The sequence below is a fragment of the Sparus aurata genome, chromosome 19 (assembly GCF_900880675.1).
Source record: "Sparus aurata chromosome 19, fSpaAur1.1, whole genome shotgun sequence".
NCBI lineage: Eukaryota > Metazoa > Chordata > Actinopteri > Spariformes > Sparidae > Sparus > Sparus aurata.
In genome coordinates this window covers 5,490,495-5,514,975 of record NC_044205.1, presented here as the reverse complement: position 1 = coordinate 5,514,975, position 24,481 = coordinate 5,490,495, and the positions used below count along the sequence as shown (strand labels likewise).

General features: G+C 37.6%; 1 protein-coding gene across 1 annotated transcript in view; it reads left to right on the top strand.

The window, feature by feature from the left end:
* cubn (cubilin (intrinsic factor-cobalamin receptor)) overlaps positions 1-24,481 on the top strand; it is a 114,734-nt gene that overhangs the window by 11,028 nt on the left and 79,225 nt on the right. Inside the window, exons 8-18 of the mRNA XM_030398587.1 lie at positions 974-1,142; positions 1,867-1,998; positions 3,520-3,615; positions 5,050-5,174; positions 6,574-6,766; positions 8,575-8,693; positions 11,031-11,265; positions 13,158-13,339; positions 14,188-14,350; positions 19,674-19,864; positions 23,214-23,370. Coding sequence (XP_030254447.1) covers positions 974-1,142; positions 1,867-1,998; positions 3,520-3,615; positions 5,050-5,174; positions 6,574-6,766; positions 8,575-8,693; positions 11,031-11,265; positions 13,158-13,339; positions 14,188-14,350; positions 19,674-19,864; positions 23,214-23,370 — 1,762 coding nt within the window. The remainder of the gene's footprint in view (positions 1-973; positions 1,143-1,866; positions 1,999-3,519; positions 3,616-5,049; positions 5,175-6,573; positions 6,767-8,574; positions 8,694-11,030; positions 11,266-13,157; positions 13,340-14,187; positions 14,351-19,673; positions 19,865-23,213; positions 23,371-24,481) is intronic.

Below are 24,481 nucleotides of genomic sequence, written 5' to 3'. Positions count from 1 at the left end.
ATTCAGGTCAACTCTGTCTACAGTAGCCCAGTAACCAGACACTCTGTTCATTTCCGCTTTCCTCTCTGTAATGTTGCTCACAAGTAAAGAACATTTACCCTCCAGCTCCAGTCAGCAGTTCACATTATAGAACCTAAACACCCAAAATCAGAGATCAGCCCTGCAGATTACTGCTGGGTCAGGTTGATAAACAGGAGTGAGGATAAAATTCACTTTTTAATCCCAAGATTTAAAAGTCATTTCTCAACCTTCCTCCTGTTTGTAAATAGTTCCGGATCAGACCAGAATCTGAAGTGACTCCAGCTGTTCATTCTCAAGAGGGTCTGGCTCTTATAAAGACTCTGTAGCTGGATCTAACTAACTGAGCTGTGGCTCTTGTTCCCTGCTCTACAGGGTCCTCCAAACTCTGCAAAGATCATTCGTTTTGTTTTGTTACAGAATGTGTCAACATTCAGAACAATTTTGTAGCTTCATTAGCATTTATTAGAAACAGTTTTATGTCGTAGTCCATGCAGGCTCAGTTGTCTGAAGGCTTTTATTCCAAAGTGTCTAATTTCAATTTTTATGATGTTATGTTATGTTATGATTATTGTAATATATAAAAGCCATTAGACTTTCCTTCTGACACACCTCCTAAAATTGAGGTAACGGAGTCTTAATATGAATTGGAAATACAATATGAAAGGCTGACCTTTTTTTATTTTGGCCTTTATGTTTACATTTAGTCCATTTTGCAGACGCTTTTGTTCAAAGCTACTTACAATAAGTACATTTGTCACAAGAAAAAAAACTAAACAATGTCAACCGCAATGTATGCAGGTATGGCATATAATTGCAAACAAATACTCTTGCATATTTATTATTTTTAATTCAAGATTATTTTATTCTGTTGTATGTATATGATTTCGCTTTACTGCAGATATGACTTTGTTTGACAGATTTTTCACACTGTGACCATTTTTCCATTGAACAGCCTAAATACCAGTGCATTTGTCAGAATGGCTGGGAGGCTCCAGCCGGAAACCCTTCCTGTGTGGCTGATGTGAATGAGTGTAACCTACAAAACAAACCTTGTTCCACCAACCCCCCTGTTCCCTGCTACAACACTCAGGGTTCCTTCTACTGTGGAGCCTGTCCTGCTGGTAACACTCATTAACCCAAATCATCCTGGGCTCTGTTTTTGAATGCAAATGCTTAATTTGTGACCAGAAGCACATACTATATTAGAACGGTATTATACCGAAAATGGGTGTGGAGCAGGTACAGTTATCTAAAACAGGCCATTGTGGATGCATAATCAGAGTATTACAATTTTCAAGCGTAATTTAACCCCCCAAAAGTGAATATGAACAACTTTGAACATTAAAGGCATAAGAATCACAGTTGCTGGCTCAAATGAAGTTACACTGTTCCTCTTGCATCTTGCCTGTGTGCTCCTAAAAGCTGACGTGCAAATTGAGTACCCCCCAAATTTGTTTTCTGCTCCCTCAGATCTTCTGTCATGAACAAACTTAGGTTGATTCTCCTCATGAACAGGAAGTCAACTGCCTACTTGGCTTTAAAGGTGACAGTTGATATAATTAAGTAGATTTGCCTGTTTCAGCTCCAGTTGTTACTAATTGCATCCTATTAAATAATATTGATCCAGCTATAGCCATTCCTTGATGGAATAACTGGTCTCTATTGTAGCCCTGGACAACAAATTGCGAAGAAAAACGAAAGAAATTGTGAAAAATAAGTTGGCCACATTATATTTGTACTTTTGTATTTGTTTTTGTATGCATGCAACTAACAAAAAAGTATAGCTCATACTGTGGTTATGTGAATCACCACTGTTTTATTGTAATAACTTCTAATATATCTCAGGTTGGCAAGGCAATGGCTATAGCTGTCAGGATGTGGATGAATGTTTGACCAATAATGGTGGCTGCTCCACCACTCCCATGGTGCAATGCTTGAACACCATGGGCTCCTTCCACTGTGGTTCATGCCCTCCAGGTATGGTACATCTTAATCACAAGTATTCCAAATGTTCGAAAATGCTGACTTGTTTCATTTTCCTGAAGTAGACTCTTTTCATAAAGAGTCATCAAGGACACATGTGAGCTCTAAGTTTTCTGAGTCGGTCAGGTCACTTGTGGGTCTTTACCCTAACCAGCTGTCATGTGGGTTGCTAGGACTAGGTGAGCACAGGTGTGGATGGTTTTTAAGCTGTCTGGGGAGGGAACTCAATACTGCATTGAAGGTGGATCAGGTGAGTTCAAAGACAGTTGTTCCTTTAAACTTATAACCCTCCTCTTATCGCCCTCTGTAAGGACACTACCACACAGAGTTTTAAAGCCTGCAACTCCCTTCTAGTTAGTTAGAAATGAAGAAGCCTCTCGGATGGGAGGTGAAATATCTTCAAGAAACTGAAACAAGTCAAGTTGCCTACGATATAGTACTTATAACAATGACCTGGATGAGTGAGAACCTTCATTAACAGTATTACAAATGACAATGAACTCTTGGAGTTATTTAAAAGTTACAGAACCATAGTCGATTTAATTCTTCTTGAGTGCCAGAGACGGTATGTAAAACCTGCTTGACTCATAACAAGAAGGTCAGAAGGAATCTGCTGGGTAGTAAAATGTGGAAGTACATGTGCAATGTACACTCCAGGTTTGCATTTTGACCTCTGCTCAAACCTGAATTTAGTTTATACTGGTTATTATACAGCATGCCAGTCAAGGAATTAGCAATGGTTTGGACCCCAAACTGATTGCAGGTACTATTGGTGGTAAAAGTGATCTTTGTGGGATGCCACATGTGGGCCCCCGACTGTGACAGAAGATCCTGCCTCACTGAGAGAGGCCAAGGCACTCTGTTGGAAAGCAGACAGATCACTGGGAGTTAAAGCCACCAGCAAAACAGTGTGTTTTCATTTGTCAATCTGATGTGCCTATGAGTAGTGGGACCAGAAGTTAGTTATATACGAGGCAGTTTTACCAAAAATGTGACATATGACAAATGGTATAAAGCGTAAAGTGCTACTCCACTGTGCTTTGGCATTTTTTCCATATAGATCCTTTCCTGGCAATGTTGATTAGACACACTGTCAGCCTATTTTGACAAATGACTTCATTTTTTGATCAAACTTAAAGAATGTAAGCTTGACAAGGATGTATGCTTCTAGTACAATCCTCAAGTCATATGTCATCCTCTAAGCATGCACAGGCAATCATCAGGCAACCATCTAGACTACTGACATTTGGGGCTCTGATGTGTGCCCCTCGTATTTGCAGAGTATGCACACAGGGTGGACACAGTACAGGCATCAACATTTTTTTTAGATTTATTTTAATTGCTGTTGCACTGCTGTTTTAAATTGTTTTATTCAAAATGTGGTATATTCTAACAGTTTGTAGTATATATAGCTGTTTAAAGACTCAGTATCAAGAAGGAAAATGGTACCAGAACATCTCTGACCATGACAATACCAGAAATAAAAAGAAACTGATAACTCTTGTGTTTTTGCAGGCTATGAGGGGGATGGGAAAACATGCACCCAGACCAATATCTGCGATACCAACAATGGAGGCTGTCACCCATTAGCTACCTGCTCCTCTAGCCCAGGTAAATACACACATATATTGATTTTATTACAGTGTCTTTAAAATGGGATAGTGATATTTGTGGTTAAACTTATTGAGAATCATGCATAATTGCATCACAACACTTTTTTACAACTAGTCGGTTGACATTTGGGAATTAAGAACAATTGTGAAGAGAGAATTATGTTTCATTTCATTGATGAGAAAAAAAATCACTCAATCAATGTGTTTGTGCTGTAACTTAAAGTAAGCTTATGGATTTCTCTGGGTTTGAACATTGTTGGAAACATTTGGGATAAGTACACAACTGAACAAAACATGACAGATACTTCATCATTTTTAGACACAATTCTTACACATTATGTTCTTTACTCACAACATATCTCTAGCAAAGGCTTTTATTTTAGCAGTTTTTGAGCTGCAGTTTTGATGCTAAATACACCACATGCTCTTTGAGTTTTCTGTTGCTCCCCCCGGGTCATTCACCCTCCGGAGCCCAATTTCTGCGGTAATAGTGTCTCTTGGCTCATTGGCAAGAGGACAGTGTGCTATTTCCTTACTGTATGTTTTCTGGTTGTCTGGTGTTAATGTGTTTTGCTTGTCAAACCACCAGACCCTATTTACATTATCAGATATTTTTTTTTGCAGATTTTAAAACAACCTTCAATCAAACTCGACAGGAATAAAATACAACTGATCAAAACTGTCAAAACAATCACCATTGGAGAAGCATTTTTCCAAAATCCATGTAACATAATTATTATCTTGCTAGTTAGCCTGAAATCATTGAAATCACCTAGAAAATGATTGTTTGCTGGTTTATTAACGTTCAAAATCACATGTATAAAACCTTTAATGGTGCTCTGTTTGGCTCACTTAGCAAGAAATAGCTATACCTTTGAGTCTACTACACACCTGCATCATGTTATTGGTTATTGGTCCTCTTGGTTATGAGGGAGAGTCAGACATCTGATGTAAAACACATGTCTTTAAAGATAAATAAACATAAAATTGTAACAATGGAAAAGGAAAATATAAAAAGTCTGTTAGTAGTAAGTAAACAGTAAATGCTTACATTGATAATCAACAAATAGAAATTGGGGTTATAAAAAAGTGCACATAGTTTCCAGGTTTTGTCTGAAATCAGTATGAAAATATATAGGCAACTCTATAGTATAATAACATCCCATCATGTTATCTAAATTGTGTGAAATTTACTGTGTTGTATCTTACATTTTCCCCCAATTGAATGCAGATGGTAGTTACTTTCTGCTAAAATCCCACAATACAATACATCACATATGATAATTGCAAAAGTACGGTTGTGTAATACTACATCCTATATGGAATAGATATGTAATACTTGTTCAATTTCAGTTCAATTAAGGAGTGAGGTTTGCATTGAAACATAACCATGTATTCTTTTCTTCTCGCTCAACTCTTTGACATCCACCAGGCACAACTCTCCCTGTATGTACATGCCCTCCAGGCTACATAGGTAATGGTTATGGACCGAACGGTTGCACCCAGACCAGCAACATCTGTGAGACCAACAACCCATGTGTCAATGGACAGTGTACGGTAAGTGTGTGTGACTGTGGGTATATATGTGTTAATGTTAAGACATGACCAGTGCCGGCCCTGACCAATTTGGTGCCCTAGGCAAGATTTTAGCTGGCGCCCCTTTGCATCACTGTCAGTTTCACTCACACAGAAACTGCATGTATGTATTCAAAATTGTATTTCTTTTAAGTCAAAAATATCACACCAAATATTAACTGAAGAAACTAGTGATAACTAAAAAAAAATGATATAAATAAGGCATTGCACAAACACATTAAAGAATATTCTATTTACATACAAAATAAAAACAGTGAACACGAAAACAAGTGACATAAAATGAGGGGACCGGAGCACCTGATGCTGTGTCACTTGGACCAGTGGTGAAATATTTTAAAAGTGCATCTGAAGAGAGAAGTATATGTGTTACATATATACTATATATGTATATATATACACAACTTTATCATCATTGCAAAATTAGTAAAGTGCAAGGTGATATATATATATATATATATATATATATATATACATATATATATATATATATATATATATATATATATATATATATATATATATATATATATATATATATATATATATATATCACCTATGAATGTAATGGGAAAGGTACGGTATGGAGTATTAACAGTAATACATTTTAACTGCACTTACAACACTCATTACATCATAACACTGATGTAAATTTTAACAAACGTAAACTGTGACACTATAAACCAAAGACTTATAACTACCCTATTGCTTATAAAGGGGATGGACAGCTAATACCATTTTAATTAACATACAAACAGGAAAACACAGCCAACAGGTTAAAATAACACCTGAACAGGCCTAACGTTAACTTTCCAAATGTCTCTGATAAATTTAAGGTGGAGTAACATTAACTTACATGGACTTGAACTATTTACTGATTATTAAACAATGCTGCTATCGTCCAAAGTAAGCTAGCAAGTTAACACTCTGCCCCAACAATGGTAACTATGATTCCTTAAACTATTTATTAAATTAAATTCATCACATTCCATCACATCGTTACTGTACCTGTATCTTCTTCACTTTTTCTTCCTCTCCTGTCCTTTTTTTCCTTCCCTGGGCGCCGGATGTTTTCAGTCTTTTGGACATTGTGATTCCACTACAGTATCAGCCCTTAGCATTCGCCTATACAGCCTATGCCTAGAGCCGGCTCTGAGCGTGGCTATTATGGCCATTATTCTATATTTTCCTATAGTCACCAAATTTCAAAAGCAACAATGAATTGATTCCAGTAAAAATAATTGTGTGTTGATCCAAAGTCTGCCTTCTCCAGAACAGAAACTATAGAATCAAATCAATCTGTATCATCAGTTTGTAACAACAGATTCATGAATGTCTGACTAATTCACTACTGCTATCACAGGCCACCACCTCAGCTCCTGGCTACATCTGCAATTGCAACTCTGGCTGGGAAGGAGCAAACTGCGACCAGAATATCAATGAATGCTCCAGCAATCCCTGTCAGAATGGAGGAACCTGTACCGACGGCATTAATGGATTCACATGTGTTTGCACTGCACAGTGGACTGGTCCATTCTGCCAAACCCCACAGCAAGGTATGGGCAGCACAAAAGGCAATAGGGGCTAGGAAGATAAAAGAGATGAAGTGAAGTGAAGTGAAGAAGTAGTATGGGAGTCTTTTTCCTGCATTTGTTTCCATTAGTTTATATATTTTTAAATTATAAACTGATAATATCAGTTTAACAATTAGAGTGCAAAGAAGATTTTTTGAAAAATGTCCATGAATGTCAAAATATCTTAGTATTTGGTATGTCCCAGTTTTGCTTTAATGAAAGAATGCACTCATGCTGGCATGCACTCCACAAGTTTGTGCAAAACCTGATGACTCATGTTATCCCAGCATGATTCGACAGTGACTGTGGATCACTGTATCAACCCCTAACCCTAACCCTAACCCTTTTTGGGTAATTTTGATTTTATGCTCGGATCACAAAAAGGAAATCATAAGAAATGGGGCCAAGGCTGAACTTGATCTTGATATTTAATTTGTCTGATTTGTGTGACCCGCACATTATTTATTATGGCTTTACTGACTTACACAGTAGCTCTCATAATCTACGTTTATGGATATCTTGTGAGCTGTAGTTTTTAAACAGAAGGCAAACACACCATTTTCTCCCAGCCTCCCTCCCAGTCCTCAGCCGCTTCTCTCGGGGTCACTCATCCTCCAGAGCTGCTCCTTGCTGCAACAGTCTGCCATTCCACAGCGGGAGCCGCCTGGCTCTGCTGCTGGAGATGGATGCTGTTTTTGGGCAGAAATGTGTGGAGGAGTTAGTAGGACAGACAGGATGACAGACACTTTTTCACATATCACTGCAGTATTTTTTTCCTCATTATAAGCTGCCATAGACACTAATATGTGGGACATTTCTCTTTTAATTGATGAGTGAAGACCGACACATCCCTGTTATCTCTGCTGGCGTTTCACACAGACACTGGCTCTCCTCTGGAGGTGGATCAGAGCCAGAGTGGATCTGTCTCCCCTCTCTGCATCTGTAACTTTCACGCAGACAGCGACGTGGGGAATCTGCGCATGATTCCCACACTGAAAGAGCAGTGTGAATGGGGCTATACAGTTAGGAAAAAGCTTTGCGGTGTTTTTGGCCTCATTATCCTGCTGTAGTATGAATCCTTCTCCACATTCAAACCAGAGGGTTGAGCATGTGTCTGAAGAATGCAGTGATACTTCACCTTGGTGAGGGAAGAGTGAATTCTGTGCAGATGTCCAACTCCAGTGAAGTCAAAACAGCCTGACTTAAATATGTCCACCACAATCTCTCACTGTGGGTTTGAAACACTGCTGTCATTCGCCTCACATAGTTAGTTTTGCTTCAATCCTAAGCTTGGATTCATCAGTAAATAGGACTTTTTCCACAACAAAAGAGACTTATTTTGATGGGACTTTTACTAATTGGAGTCTTGTGTTCCTTATTTTGCAAATTCTGTGTCTTTTCTGTCTCACACAGAACTTAGCCTGATGTTTTGATCTTCTTATTATATGTCCAATACATATTGAGGACCACAGCTAATGTAATGATGGAGCAATGTAATGAAAGGCATGTAGGAACAAAGGGTGTGTGCTTTCACAAGATTATGTGTAGGCTAACATAATTGTTTTGATGGAACATGCAACCTTTGCACAAAGGTGAAATAAGAATACTTTTCATTTTGCTAGTACTTTTATGTGATCATAAATGGATGTTTTTTATTCCAAATTTCCGTAACAAAAAGGCGGACATAGAACAGAAGAAGCTCCCCATCATATGCCTTTTTTGTTGTCCAGCTCATTTCTAACACGTCGACTGTCATCAGGTGCTACTATAAGTGTGATTGTGTGTTCCAGTGTGTGGAGGTCACCTGACTGGCCCTGCTGGTTCCTTCAGTTATCCCAACACCCCAGGTCATGATGAATATGATCACCAGGTCAGCTGTGCCTGGGTTATCCGTGTTGAGGCAAACAAGGTCAGTGGTGGTCTCTCTTACTTTTTTTTTTTTTATTTATCTTTTCTTTTTTTTAATTTTTATTTGTGACAACAGAACAAGTCATTCATCATTCATTAAGGAAACAAAATATGACCACAGCTTTCTGCTGTTACAAAGTGATAACATATATAATAAAATCGTATACAAAGAACAAAACAAACAAACAAGACACTGAGCATAAAGACAAACAAAAAACACCGAAGAAAAAAAAAAGGGGGGGGGGGGAGGGTTCGCTATATCAGTGATTGTTTATGCTTAGTCCTAATTTACTCCAATACTTATTATTGCTGGCCAGTCACTGCTAAAGAATCTGCTAAGGGGGGACCATTCTTTAACAAAATCCTCCAGGGTTGCTTGAAGTACATGAGATAACCGTTCATATGGAAGAAATGATAGTGATTTATCATACCATATAGATATTGTAGGAGGATGTACATCAAGCCAAACCTGCAGGATCGAAAGACGTGCAGCATACAACATAATATTTAACAATTTTACATTTTGACCAGACAAGGAAAAAGGGCTGATACCAAAAATACACTGTTTAGGATCCATTGCTATTCTGATGCCAAGGAGGTTCTCTATCTCTGTTTGAACAGTAGACCAGAATATTTTAATCAATGGGCACAACCATATTAAATGAAAGTAAGTGCCTGGTTGTTTTTGACACTTCCTGCATGTTGCAGAACATGAGTTGTCATATTTACTACGTATTTCAGGAGTCACATGCTGTTTATTAATTATCTTAAATTGTGTTTCATGCGATTTGTCTGATCTAGTAATTCTTTTGGCATTATACACAACTTTACGCCAGGTCTGGTCATCTAGGTGAATACCCAAGTCTCTTTCCCAGCTATTTTTAATATTTATTGTAGTCTCATCATTCATAAGCAGCTGGTCATATATATAGGTCATCACTTTCTTATTAATAGTTGCTGCTTTTGTGATAAGACTATCAAGAATATTCAGCTTTCTGCCACTTTTGTAATATGGAATAGAGTTTAAATAACTCCTGATTTGTAAGTAACGATAAAAATGTATTTGAGAGAGATTGAACTCTTCCTGTAGTTGCTGAAACAACTTTAGTGCATCGCCCAGATACATATAATCCATTTTTGTAATACCAGCAGCCTTCCAATCTCTAAATCCCCCGTCTACACAAGTATATTCAAAGTCTGGGTTATTTGCAACGGGTGCTAAAAATGAATATTGACTAAGTCCAAAATGTTTACGTATACTGTTCAAAGACTTGCATATATTTGTAGCTATGAAATTATCCTTCATTTTAATTTGTAGGTTACTAAAATGAACAAAAGGAAGGTCTGACATTGAAACATTATCTAGACCTATACTTTCCAGATCTGTAAATGAAAACTCACTGTCTTTTACGGAGTCTGCGACAAATCTCAGTTGTGAGGCCCAGTGATAATAAATAAGATTAGGTAAGGCTAACCCACCCTTTCTTATAGGAGATTAAGCTTCTGTAATTTCATCCTGGGGCGCTTATTTTTCCAGACAAATCTACGAAATGCACTATGTATTAATTTAAATAGCTTTAATGGGATATAGGTAGGTAGCATCTGAATTGGATACAGTAGGCGTGGCAAAACATTCATTTTAATAATTGCAATCCTGCCTAATAAAGACACTGGTAAATTCATCCATCTTTGAAGATCCAATCTGATTTTAGTAACTGTAGGTAAAACATTACATTTTGTTAAATCAGAGAGCTTGGCTGGGAAAAAAATGCCAAGATATTTAAACCCATTGTAAGTCACCTTAAAAGGCAAGTATTCTGAAACATCCTCACTACTGATTTTCCCAAGGGGAAAGGCCATGGACTTATCATAATTGATTTTGTATCCAGAAAAAGTACTAAATTCATCAATTAGGTCTCTCTTACTAAGGTAAATATAGATCTCCTTTTCCTGTAATCTGTTAGCTTTGTCTCTCCAATTTGACGGACTGCATTTTACATTCTCATGTATTAATGTATATATTCATTCATTCACTACAGTTATAGGACTATCAAGCAAGATCCAGAAGATATCCTGTCGATGGATGATGATGTTTTAAGCATTGCTAAGATCACCTAAGTTTTCAGAGCTACACAGTATAAGAAATAAAAAAATTGATTTTGTATAATGACTTCATATATGGTGGCCTAATGCAAATAATGTTAAACAAGTGAAGGCTTTGTCATCTAGCAATCAGGGAGCAACATTATTATTCCATTGGTTAATACTAAAACTGGTACAAGATCTCACATGTAGCTGATTGACAGTTGAACTTGAATTCTGTTTTTCTCTTCATCAGATTCTTCGTATCACCTTTCCTTTCTTCGATCTGGAGAGCAGCACCAACTGCAACTTTGACTTCCTTCAAATTCATGATGGGGACACTGCCAGTGCCTACATAATTGGAACATACTGTGGCCAAAATAATCCCCAAGAGCTTTACAGCTCCCATAATTCACTGTATTTCTGGTTTCGCTCTGACCACACTCTCAATGCGGGTGGCTTCACTGTTGCTTGGCAGTCTCAGGACCCAGGTACGTGTATCTGTAAATGTCTTTTGATTTCAATAGGTTTTGAATTTTGAATTTTGATTGACAGATTCAGTGAGAGCCATGTCAGCACACAGCCACTTCAAAAGGCCTTGGAAAAGCATGCAACTGAAATTCCAACACATTAAGTAGTCACCCCAAGGAAAACAGAGAGGAATTTGTCATCTTAAAAAGGGAAATTGATAAAAAAAAAAAAAAGGCTTCAGGGCTTTAACATATGGTTGTCACACATGTATTGTCAAACAGAGATTATTTTCTCCTCTTAATAAAAATAAAGGACGTAATCAGCCAGGGGAATCATCCCTGTAGTGTTAAAACAGTAGAAGACACATTAAAACATCAAATGAAGCAAGGATTGGTAAGTTATTCTAGAAGCAATTTTGTTTAATCCTATTTGTATAAACATCCCAACAGTAGTCAATAAATCAAATGCTTGACAAATAAAAGGAAAATAATCTAATAGGCCCAACTAATTGTTTCATTTTACCATATGAAAAGATGTTAAAAAGGTTGTTTTCCAGTAGTTGCATTCCACTGCTATATATGTAATGGGAGGATGATGGATTTGGGCCAGTTGATGGTGTAGTCGGAGACAGAAGAGAATCTTTCTATGAGTTGAAATACTGCCGGTAGTGATGTTGAGGGTTTTTGTGTATATATATATATATATATATATATATAATAGTAAATCGTCTGCATATAAACTGACTTTATGGACTTAGTGGCTGTCATAATTGCAGTGATTTGTGCGTCCTGGCAGATAAACAGTGCAAATAAAAGTGGAGGGAGTGGACATCCTTGTCTAGTGTTGCGGTTTATTGTAAAGGGTTGTGAAATGATTCTATTTGTGATTACTTGTGCTGTGGGTGAAATTGTTATAATCCATTTGATGAATGACTCTCCAAAACCAAACCTGTCCAATGTTATTAACAAAAAAGTCTAGTTTACATGATCAAATGCATTTTCTGCATCTAATAATATGATGGGTGTGTTAATCTTTTGGTTTTTGAAATATTTTTCAGGTAGTTGTTTAGGGAGTGTTGACCTGTAATGAAACCAGTTTGATCTGAGTGAATAAGGATATGGATGACCTTTTCTGATCTCATGGATACACCTTTACTCATTATTTTAATATCTGTGTTTATAAGTGATATATGGTGGTATTTTAAGCAGAAACTAGAGCCCTTGTTAGGTTTGAGGAAAATTAAGATGAGTGCTGAATTTATATGTGATGGAATACTTTAGAATTTCTTTCTATGCCAGGTGCTTTGGCAGGGCTTGTAATGCTTTCTTACAGTTACGGTTACTGTACTGTGCATAAGCCATAAGACTGAATGCAACAGCAGGGTGTTTACGTCTGTGTTTGAATTCAGTGGAACGTCTCACCTCTCACTTATGTATATTACAGTACATAAACACAATCAAATAGAGGTCGTATCTGTGCATCAGTGCTGCTGTCAGGTTGATTAAAAGGAGGGAAGATCAACTTTTATCCCAAAAGTTAAAAATTAATTTCTGAGCTCTCCTCCCATCAGTAAACGGCTCTGGATCAGAACAGACCCAATGTGATGCTGAGTGTTTATTTTTTCCACAAGGTCTGACTCTGTACTTGACTCTCTCCTTAGCAGCAGCTCTGCCCTTGCTATTTGAGGGACAAATGTCATTACAGTTATTATTGATAATATTCATTTGGCTTTAACCAATGAGCCATAAAAAGACATTATTATGGAAACACTGATTTTTTTTTTTTTTTCGTTTTAGTTAAACCTGTGCTACATACTGAAAATGTCAGTGTGCTGCTCCCCGATTTCAAAGTGTTTTGAAGAACAAAGTGAAATAATTGTTCCTCCTTCACTAAAATTGCTTTCTCATCTTAGTGTGTGGAGGCGAACTAACTGACCCCTATGGCAATTTCAACTCACCTGGTTACCCTGGGAACTACCCACCGAGTCGGGACTGCTACTGGGAGGTTACAGTGGATCCTGGCTTGCTTATCACCTTTGTCTTTGGGACTCTGAGTCTGGAGCATCATCCTGACTGCAACTTTGACTTCCTAGAGGTAGGAATTGCTTCTATATATCCCAATATTTGGCATTAGGTTAAATTAATCAATTAAATCATGGACAACTAAAAAGACTTAAAGGAGAATGCCAGTGTTTTTTGAAGCCTTGGCCTCATATCTACATGTTTTGTTGTTTAAATGATTCATACTCAGACAAGGTTTTTTGGAATCAGTCCATTGGATCACCTGAACCAGCAACTCTTTCTGCCATCGTCCTCCTGCAACAACTCACCTCCTACAAGATATCACCGCTTAATTAGACTTGTGTTTCTGAATACAAAAAAGGATCTCTCTAAAGGTGTAATTTCTTTAATGTTGACAGACATTAAAGTCAGTGGCAAAAACGAGAACTTTTAGTGATGCAACTATGGCAGTAGGGCTTGCTTCAAATGATTATGTTGCAGCCATTGCAGCCATGTCGCGGCTACCAGCTGAGGTGATAGTATGAATCATTTACACAACAAAAAAGTAAATGTAGTGCCCATGTTAAAAATACTACTGTCTATCTACACAGCCAGATTGTGTGGGTCTACTAAAATAAGGGTTTATACTTTATGTGAAGTCTTTTTTAAAGCAAAACTAGTAGTATCACTTTAAGTTCAAGTTCAGGTTGAAAATACAACAATCACAGAAATAGTCGTTTGTGTCAACTAGGACAATGTTCCTTTAACTGTATACCCTTGAAGCCCAAACCCAATAACTGTGTACCTGGTTGCTTTTACAGAGAAACTGTCACAGTTGCACTCTGTATAGCACTACTGATACTGCTTGATGCAATGAGCCTTTAATGCACACTGTCTTGCACTGTTGTTCAATTTATTGTCTTGTGTGGTCCAATGTTGTAGATCCGGGATGGTCTTCTACCAGAAGATCCTGTTCTGGGAAAGTACTGTAGTACTGAAACGCCCGCTCCCCTGCAGACCACCGGTCCAGCAGCATGGGTTCATTTTCACTCAGACTTCACTGTCTCTGACCGAGGCTTCCACATTACATACACAACATCACCAAGTAAGAAACTCTTACTACTTACTTACTTGAATACCATGGTGTATACATGTCACAATGAAACACATTATACATATTGACATAACAGTTAATGAAAGATTATTCTTGACATTGGCACAAGACAACTTGAGACTTTAATTGCATCAGTGGACTTGCCATCACGTCTGGTGCTGTTCATTGTTTTAATGTTGTTTTTATGTATGTATTTTTTCACGTTTATTTGTTTGTCGAGAGACTTCAGTTCTTCTATGTTGTGTTCATATAGGGATAACTGCTCTAATCTAGGTGTTGCCCTTGATGTGTGATTGATAGTTATACTTTTGTGAAGTGTTTAATAATAGTAGGAGTATAGTAGTCCAGGAGGTCCTGTGGTGGTTCTCTTGTGGGATTTTTTAATCTGTACTGTCCATAATTTAACCCTCTCTCTCTGCTAAAATACACAATCTGCCCCATGCAAAACCTTTTGTGTCACTATTGGGATTTTGAATTGATTTGGTGCAGGATGTAAACCAGCCCTTCTTCCCCTTTGGTTACATGTAGAAAACATTTCATCACATTTTGCAATATATGGAGCACATGTGGGAATTATGCAACCGCATATTGTGATGTGAAAAAACATGTTAACATGTAGTGACATGTGGCACCATATATAGCATGTGAAAAACACTATGATGCCACAGTCACTGCATGGCGCCTGTCCTTTTTACACCACCAACCCTAGTGTCAAAGGTTGTGAGTTTGAGTTCCAGTTGATGCTTAGTAAATGCACTTCATACACTTTTTCCTCTTACACAACATCTGCTGAACCCATCTTTGACTGCTTGATGTCCTTTTTAGATTGGTGTTTTTAGTTTGCAAACAACCACTGGAAGGTACATGCGAGATTTTAAACAAGTTTAACATGAAGTTAACACATTTAAATGGGCTGCACATGGGTTTTACATGGGTTTAAATGCCGCCTTGAGGGGGAGGCAGAGTACTTTTTTCTTATTCCCTATAAAAATGGTCATGTAGCTAGGGACTTGTCAAGGGGGATGTGGGGACACCTGTTATGCCAAGCATATCTGTATTGGAACTGGCTGCAGACCATGCTCTGGTTCTGTCCTTCATGTAATAATAATAATAATAATAATAATAATAATAATAAGTTATTATTATTATTATTATTATTATTATTATTATTATTATTCATACATGTTAAATATATATAATTAATAATCATTCCAAATATTAACTGATTTTTATTGCTAGCCAAATTTGACCCAAAACTCCCTATTAATGTGGCATGAAGCACTACAACAGAAAGGAAGAAATATCTTAATGTATAATGTGTGCTGAATTAACAAGTAAGCCCAAATACTAGTTTTAGACAGCCTTTTTACAAAGTTTATGCAGTTTCTGCAAATGCCATAAGTCCCAGTATTGAGGGTTTTTTTCAAGAAAGTGTGGTGACCCTCTCCACTTAATTCTTTCTCCAAAGAAAAGCCAAATCAGTTACTTTTTAATGGATTTGTTAAATTTCATGTTAACCGTCAATACGTTACCTTTAAGAAATTTGGTATAAATGATGAAATCATTGATACAGTGTGTTTAAACAGCCGTTAGGAGGTATGACACACTTCAGATGTGGATGAAGACAGGATGCACTTTAAACACAAACAACAAACACACTTTTACAGTGATGCTGCAACAGATACTTTTCACAAGGACAGAGTCATCTATTGTATTGTATTTAATGCTGATTTAATTTACAAGAAGGCACATTTTACGTCATTATGTGTTCAACACACAACTACACACAGAGCAGCAGCCCACTTCTTGCAACAAATGTGTCAAATAGATCAGAACAACAGAATTATTCAATTTCTATATGAAAAGGTATTAGTTCCTCTGCTTTTACTCTGGACATCATGCTTCTTTTAACCTATTTATATCATTTATGTAAAAAAAAATCCCCACACATTGCAAATTCATAATTAGTGATTAAAGTAATGGTTGTTAGAAATATATTAGTGTCCCCCACCGATTTAAAATTTTGCAGCCTTCATAGGAGCTCAAATCCTACCATAATATGAGCTTAGCTATTGGCTCCTCATCTAACTCAAACCCTGATTGTGTATATTTGCACATTATCATTTATATTAATATTATTCCATTTTGATTATCATTTCAATGTGTCGAACAATAAAAGAAAATTCAGATGCACCTCAAAATGTCACTTCATGTTATCCTGAGGTGCATTTATGGAAGGAAAAGTTACCAAAAGTCTGACGTTTCATCACTAATTAGTGAAATGGAAAATAATTATTTGAGATAGAAAAAATATATAAATGAATAAATAAATGCTGAAATAAATGAATGAATAAATAAATGCATGAATAAATAAATAAATAAATAGATAAATAAATAAATAAATGTGTAAATAGATCAATGCTGAAATAAATGTATAAATGAATAAATAAAAGTATACATAAAAGGATGAATAAATAAATAAATGCTTTATATTTATTTCTACATTTCTGTTCACCTACATGTATTTATTTCTGTATTTCTGTGTCCATATGTTAATGAGGAGGTAGGAGGTCCTGACCTCAGTCAACAGCATGATTGGTCAAATCGGAGAGCCAGACAAAAGCAAACGATTCCCAATCCCAAGCCTTGCTCCCTGTAACGTTGCAAACCAGCTCCAGTTAGCTTAATGGCCTCGACCGGTGTGACAGTTTAACTGGCGTTCATTTTAACGATCCCAGGTGTGCTGGTGGTGTGGTTTGAGAATCCCGTCTGGAGAGAGAGGGGTCCTCAGCCATGTCCACTAACCAGGAAAAACATTCTGCTCATCGATCCAAGTCATGTATATGTGTATTTGTTTTGACGTGGCTTGAACGCTTCTATCCACATGGAGATGCCGGGGCTGCGACCTACAAACCACTGTTAGACGAGCGCTACAGAGCACAAATCTTCCTAAAGTGCATGTTGTCAGTTTCATATCTTTGTCGTGAATGTCTGTACTCAATGCAGTAGGTTTGATTTTGAGATTGGTGGGGACACAATAGTGCTCCAAGGCAGCACTCCTGAAAGTTGACGTTATTTTTACATTAGCAATCATAATTTCACGTCATGCAGATGTTATAGGTTAAAGCAACTAATGAAAGACAAGGAGGCAACTTCGAAGAGTTTTAAAGCCACATGGGTGAAGCATGGCTATTCAGATCATCATCACACTAACATTTGTCACAGTGCTGAATCTCATGACTAACATATCCATCATAACTTTTAACCTCACCTGTGAATTTCCAGCCTCTCTTTCAGCTTTTCCTCCTACATCTCCTGCAGCTTCTCCTCCTCTATCTCCTCCTGCCTCTCTTCCTCTACCTTCTCTGGCCTCTCCTCCATCTCCTCCAGCCTCTCTTCCTTCATCTGCTCCAGCCTCTCCTTCTCTACCTCCTCCTGCCTCTCTTCCTCTACCTTCTCTGGCCTCTCCTCCAGCCTCTCTTCCTTCATCTGCTCCAGCCTCTCCTTCTCTACCTCCTCCTGCCTCTCTTCCTCTACCTTCTCTGGCTTCTCCTCCTCCATCTCCTCCAGCCTCTCGGCTGTCACCTTACAAAAATATGTTGATGCATGACATATGAACAGATACATTAGGGATACAATGATCATAGAGCTTGATGGTACAGTTATTGCCTGAGCAAAAAGGCTTTTACTAAATATTAATATTACTTAATACTAATTAATTATATTTCACCTGATCATCTAGAATGTGAGGTTGACATTTTAGAGATACACTTTAAATAAGTGTATCTCTTTGGCATTGATATTCTCTTTTATTCAATATCTGTATTGTTGAGCCTCTACCTATACACCCTTGAAGTAACTTACACTTTGACTCCTAAAGAAGTCTCTTATATCCAGTTTTCTTTTCTTTGACATCCTTCAAATCCTATACAGCACACACGCATGCACACACGTACATGCACGCAAACAGACACAAACACAAATGTAAATGACACCACTGATATTAAAATCCATCTAGCTGACGTGACCCAGGAAGAACAAATGCCAAACATGTTGACAACTTACACTCGCAGTTGCAGATAACATGCACTGCCTCTCGTCCGGTCCAACTAGCAAGTTGCATGTAGCTTTTACTAGCAGAAGGAGTGACAGTGGGGACAGCCAATCACATGTAAGTTAGCAAAAAACCGCCAGCTGATCACGGAGCGATATTTAGGTTAGAGGCGGGACTTCTAGCAGAGACCGACATGTAACCCTTTGTGTGCCATAATCATTGACTTAACACTACGGACAGCGGTTGTATTGATAGTGACTACACAGTAGCGGCTGAATATTGGTAGGGACGTGTCCCCAGAGTCCCTACCCAATTCTACGCCCTTGTCTGTACTCTCAAACAACTCATGGGTGGAACAGCGGTCTCCACGCTGCTCTTGAGCCACTCAGCGTGAACAAATGCCTCAGCCTGTTCCACCCATGAGTTGTTTGAGAGTACAGACATTCACGACAAAGATATGAAACCAACAACATGCACTTTGGGATGATTTGTGCTCTGTAGCGCTCGTCTAACAGTGGTTTGCAGGTCACAGCCCACATATACATGACTTGAATCGATGAGCAGAATGTTTTTCCTGGTTAGCGGACATGGCCGAGGACCCCTCTCTCTCCAGACGGGATTCTCAAACCACACCACCAGCACATCTGGCTCCCTCGCCAGTTAAAATGAACGCCAGTCAATTTCATTACTAAACCAGAGCTACATGAATACCAAATGTCAACTACTGCAGCTAACAGTTAGCTGAGCGGGCTTGCTGGTAGCCAGCAACATTCCTGTACAGGAATCAGCGCACCTAGTAAGGCAGAAGTAGTAGACCCTAATAAAGACGTAGTAGACCCACACTCCTGTAACCAATCATGCTGTTGACTGAGGTTAGGACCTCCTACCTCATTAACATGTGGACACAGAAATACATAAATAAATAAATGTAGGTGAACAGAAATGTAGAAATAAATATGAAGCATTAATTTATTCTTTTATTTATTTATTTATGCATTTATTTATTTATTCTTTTATTTATTCTTTTATTTATACTTTTATGTATTTATTTATACATTTATTTATGCATTTATTCATGTATTTATTCTTTTATTTATACATTTATTCATGCATTTATTTAAGCATGTATTTATTTATTTATTTCTGTATTTATTTATACATTTATTTATGCATTTATTTATACTTAAGTCAGGTTTAGTCCTCCATACACAGGTGCTGTCCTCATGTAAAGTCCTCACACTGCTGTGAATTGTGTCATAGGTGACCCTGGCTGTGGCGGTACCTTCTTAGACAGTGAGGGCATCCTTATCTCCCCCAACTGGCCCAACAACTATGCCAACAACCGCCAGTGTGTCTATTTGGTCAGGCTGCCTGCAGGTGAGAGGGTGGCCCTCAACTTCACTCACATGAACCTGGAGACTCACAGCAACTGCTCTTTTGACTATGTGGAGGTAGGACTTGTTTATGGCTCACAAACATTACATTATGTCTTTATCTATTTGATTTATTTATGAATACTGCAACCCCTTCTCTTACTAAAATACACTTCTGCACCACTAATTTGCTTTGTCAAATATGTTTTTACGGCATAATTGTTTCCTAGATTATTTTTACTAGCAATGTTTTTTTTCCAGTCCAACAGGAGTTTTGTTCTAATGTTAGGTTTATGTCACTAATCACTAATCCCTAGTTAAGGTTAGCAACATATCCCATCTCATACTTCAAGTCAGATATGACTTTTCAATATAATATTAAGATCTCTTTGATTTTTTATTTCTGTATATTTGGTATATGTCATTTCACCCTTTTTCCCCTTTTCTCAGCTACTTTTAAATTCAGAATTGAGTGCTGAGTACAATTTAAACATGTATCTAGACCTTTCATCTTCAATTTTGTAGCCAATGAGGCTATCCTTTCTCAAACATGCAAATGAAAACCCTGACATATTTTCAGTACTCTTATTATTACTGAAAATAACACATTTACCTAATGTTAATGCACCCAACTCTCCAAGTTCTCTGACTGACATCTCAATTTCAGAAGCTCAGCATAATACTGCTGATATAGTTGCACTACCTGTGGTTGTTTGGCTGCCTCTCTCACGTCCTTATTTATGTATTACCAGCTCTACATAGAAGGCATAACTGCCTCAGTATGTTAGTGAAGGTCCTCAGTCATCCAGTTCATGGTCTGGCTAAGTAGTGTACGAAGCACTTATTCGTATAGTAATTAGATACATTGACTCAGTAATATTGGGGCAATAAGAAGATGCTGATATTGTCTGGCTAAGATACTATTAGCCACCAATCTATGTGCCAACCAATAACTATAATAAAATTCACATATGTTAATGCAGAGGCTTGGAATACATGATGTATTTAAGCCACACTTCTAAAAAGCAACACAGAATCTAGAAAGGATATATTAGACACTGGTTTCTGCATTCAGTTTCTTTTTAAATTGGCTCAAGACAAAGATTTCAACTGCAGCAGACCAAACACAGAAATGTAAGAAAGGACTAAATATTTATTATTATTTACATTCTGATGGTTTTATCAAAAGGGTCTCTGTGCCTGTGTTGGAGTGCACAGAGACACACACTGACACACTGACCAACTGACCTCTGACCTTAAGGAGGAAGGATGTCAAGAGACTACATCCACAGGGAAGTCCATTAGACCTCTCCAGGGCAATACATTGTGTGGATGACCAACATTCCTCTTTGAGCGTGTTTAAAATGGTCCTAAGTGTCTGACATGGTCTAAACAATCTACTTAAATTTGTAAATCAATATTTTACTGCTAGTTCTTTGTTTATTTTTCCAGGACATCTAATCATTTAAATATTATGAAAGTCTAACTCAGCTTCAAATCTGGTAATTTACAGGATTCCACTTTGCTATCGCATGAGTTTCAATATAACTTTTAACACAATGATAAGGAAATGCCAGTATCACAGGACTGTAATTGATGTTTGACCAGGATGATTGAATTATGATTTGAGTTCTACTATCATTTATTATTTTAGATGTTTAGCTACAGATTTCCAATTTGAGGCAAGGATCGCCTTTCTTCCAAATCAAGCCCCTAGCCCAGGGTTCAGCAACCTTTACTATGAAAAGAGTCATTTTTGCCCCCGTCCCTCTGTCTGTCTGGAGCTACAAAACATATTTGTGTCCTATAATGAAGGTGACGCAGCCTAGAAAGTCTAAAGTCAAGATTATTAATAGGCCTAAATGAGCATCACTTTATATTTTTACATGATGATTTTACATGAAGCTAGCAGCCATAAAAGCTGCAGAGGAGACTGATGAATAACATGAAAATGCATTAAAGGGCTCTTACACCATCCCAACACCATCTCAACAAATAATAAATACACTGGACTTTTGCTCTCTCTCAATTGGATATTCTGACTTTGTGGCAAGCCTGGCTATAAGATGAGGCCATAAGATGAGACTGTTGTTCACTCATGATGGACTAATATGGACACATGTGCAGACACACATGTAATCTGTATGTACTGTCTAGAGCTTGAATTCAGCTCTTTATGCTACTGCTGTAATATGTTTTGTCAAAGGTCATAACAAAAGAAAAAAAGAGAAGAAAAGAAAAAAAGTAATTTGCAAAAGACAAAAAAAGATCAGAATGAAGATTTTATCCTGTGGGTAATGGGGGCGGGACTTGATAAGCTTTGGCTTCTCCCGCTTTTCCCTTTCGGCCATGTGTGTTGTATTATTTGAACAATGACGAAATGTGATGCTTATGAATTGACATGTCCGAAACAAACAACATAAATAAATAAATAAAAATCTGCAGAGGGCTGCTTATGCTAACAGTATAAGGTACCTGAACTTTGCAATTCCATGTTAATGATGCCATGTTTTAGTGCATCTGATAGCAATTTTAGAGTAGCAATACAGAACTATATATGCAGTCCTCCATGTGTTTGTGAAAGTATATAAAGAAAGTAGCCCCATTTGATAATAAAGTAAACACATAGCTGCAGCCATGAAACTGTAAAAGTGAAGAAAATAAACAACAACAAAAATACACAGGACTATAAGACTTTACAACACATGAGGTCCTCTGGCTCTTCTCTCTGAGCTCATCCTCTTGTCCCTCTGCTTCTTGTCCTGACTCTGTGGTGATCCCTCTGCTTGGCCATGTGGCCAACAGGAAATTACAGGTGTCAGCTTTTGTTATTCACTTTTTACTATAAGCTGAAAAAAAGCTCCAGAATGTACAAATGTAAAATCCACAAGCCCATTTGCTGTATTAAGCCTTAGGCTGACTCATTCTGAAGAAATGAGACCAGCTGCTTTACTGAACCTACTGTACAGTGGTCATCATCTGGCTGTTATGTGGTTCCCAATGATCATAAGTCTGCTCCCTATGTTCGGCACTTTCCGAGAAGTTTGCCTCATCATCACTGCAGAAAAGTAGGAAAAACCCATCTTCATGCATTCTGTCTCAGAGTGGAGGCAGAGCTGACTCCTAAGTGATTTTTGCTTTTATTGATCTTGCGAGTGTTGCCATTATTGCATTTTTGCAATGAATCAGCTCTGGTTCTCAGGTCTGGCTTAGAACACTCTAGTTTACGTAAACTAGGCTACAGTGTGTGATGTCGATTCATGTGGGTTGTTTAATAACACTTTGCATTAAACATTAATTGCTTGATTTGTCTATTTATTCACTTTTCATATTATTATTCAGGTTGCTTTCATTGATCATTTAGACTAATTCAGCACTGCTTCTCACCTACTCCTCTTTTCTCTTCCTTTTTTTCCTTTCTTCCCAGGTTCGTGATGGCAGAATGGAGACTGATCCTCTGATAGGGAGGTACTGTGGGAGCTCCCTGCCAGCTCCCATCCTCTCATCCTCAAACTTCCTGTGGATTCGCTTCAGGTCTGACAGCTCAGTCAGCAAGGCTGGTTTCAGGGCTGTCTACGAAGTTGGTGAGATTTCACACTAATAAACTTAATTGTGATATGACATAATTTATGTTTTGTTGATGCATTGTTCATGAAATTATGCCTATTTAGTTTAATAATGGATGTTCTTAATAGAATAATAATTAGAAACTACAGAGCTCTACTGTGTCCTCAAATGTGACAATTACTATGTCACAGTGAAGACAAATTCTTCTCCAGGTGAACTATTTCACATAAATACCCGAATGACTTCTTAATTAACCAACTTCTGGAATATATTTCACAACCTCGCATCACAGATTGGCTCCTAGTTTCACAGCAGTAAACTAGCAGAAACTTGAAACTAGCTAATTATGTCACAGCAGTGGGTAAACAAACAACATAAGTTCATTAGTTCATTAGCTACAATAGAAAGCATGGTATATTATATTGTTTCATTGTCATGATGCTGAAATTTCTTACTTCAATAAAATACCTTGAAAATATTGATATTCCATACTATTTTCAATGCATCTAGGAAAAATGGACACAACATTGTTGAGGGCATAACATTTCAGATTTCTATTAACCATATTATTATACTATTGCACAGCTTAACTGCTCTGTAGGAAACACATTTGTTATTTTTGAGATGATGAAAGAAACGTCTCAACGGTCAGGTCAGGAGCTGTAGGTACAGTGCCTATAAAAAGTATTCACCCCCTGGATGTTTTTCACTTTTATTGCTTTTATAAATGGAATCATAGTCAAAATACAGAACATTAACAAAACAAAAAATGTACTGAAAGAAAACACTCCTTAATATTAAAGTTAAAACAGATTTAGTCAACAAATTAAAATATATGATGTAAAATAAGTGATTGCATAAGTATTCACCCCCTTCAAGTCAGTGTTGAGCTGATGCAGCTCTGGCTGCAAGCGCAGCACTGAGTCTGTGTGGATAGGTCTCAATCAGGCTTTCACATCCAGAGCCTGCAAAGCTCCATTTTGGTCTCATCTGACCAAAGAACCCTCTTCCAGTTGACCCTGGAGTCTCACACATGGCTTTGGTTAACTCTAGTGGAGATTTAATGAGCTTTCTTCATCAGTGGCTTTCTCTTTGCCACCCCACATAAAGCTCTGACTGGTGGAGGAC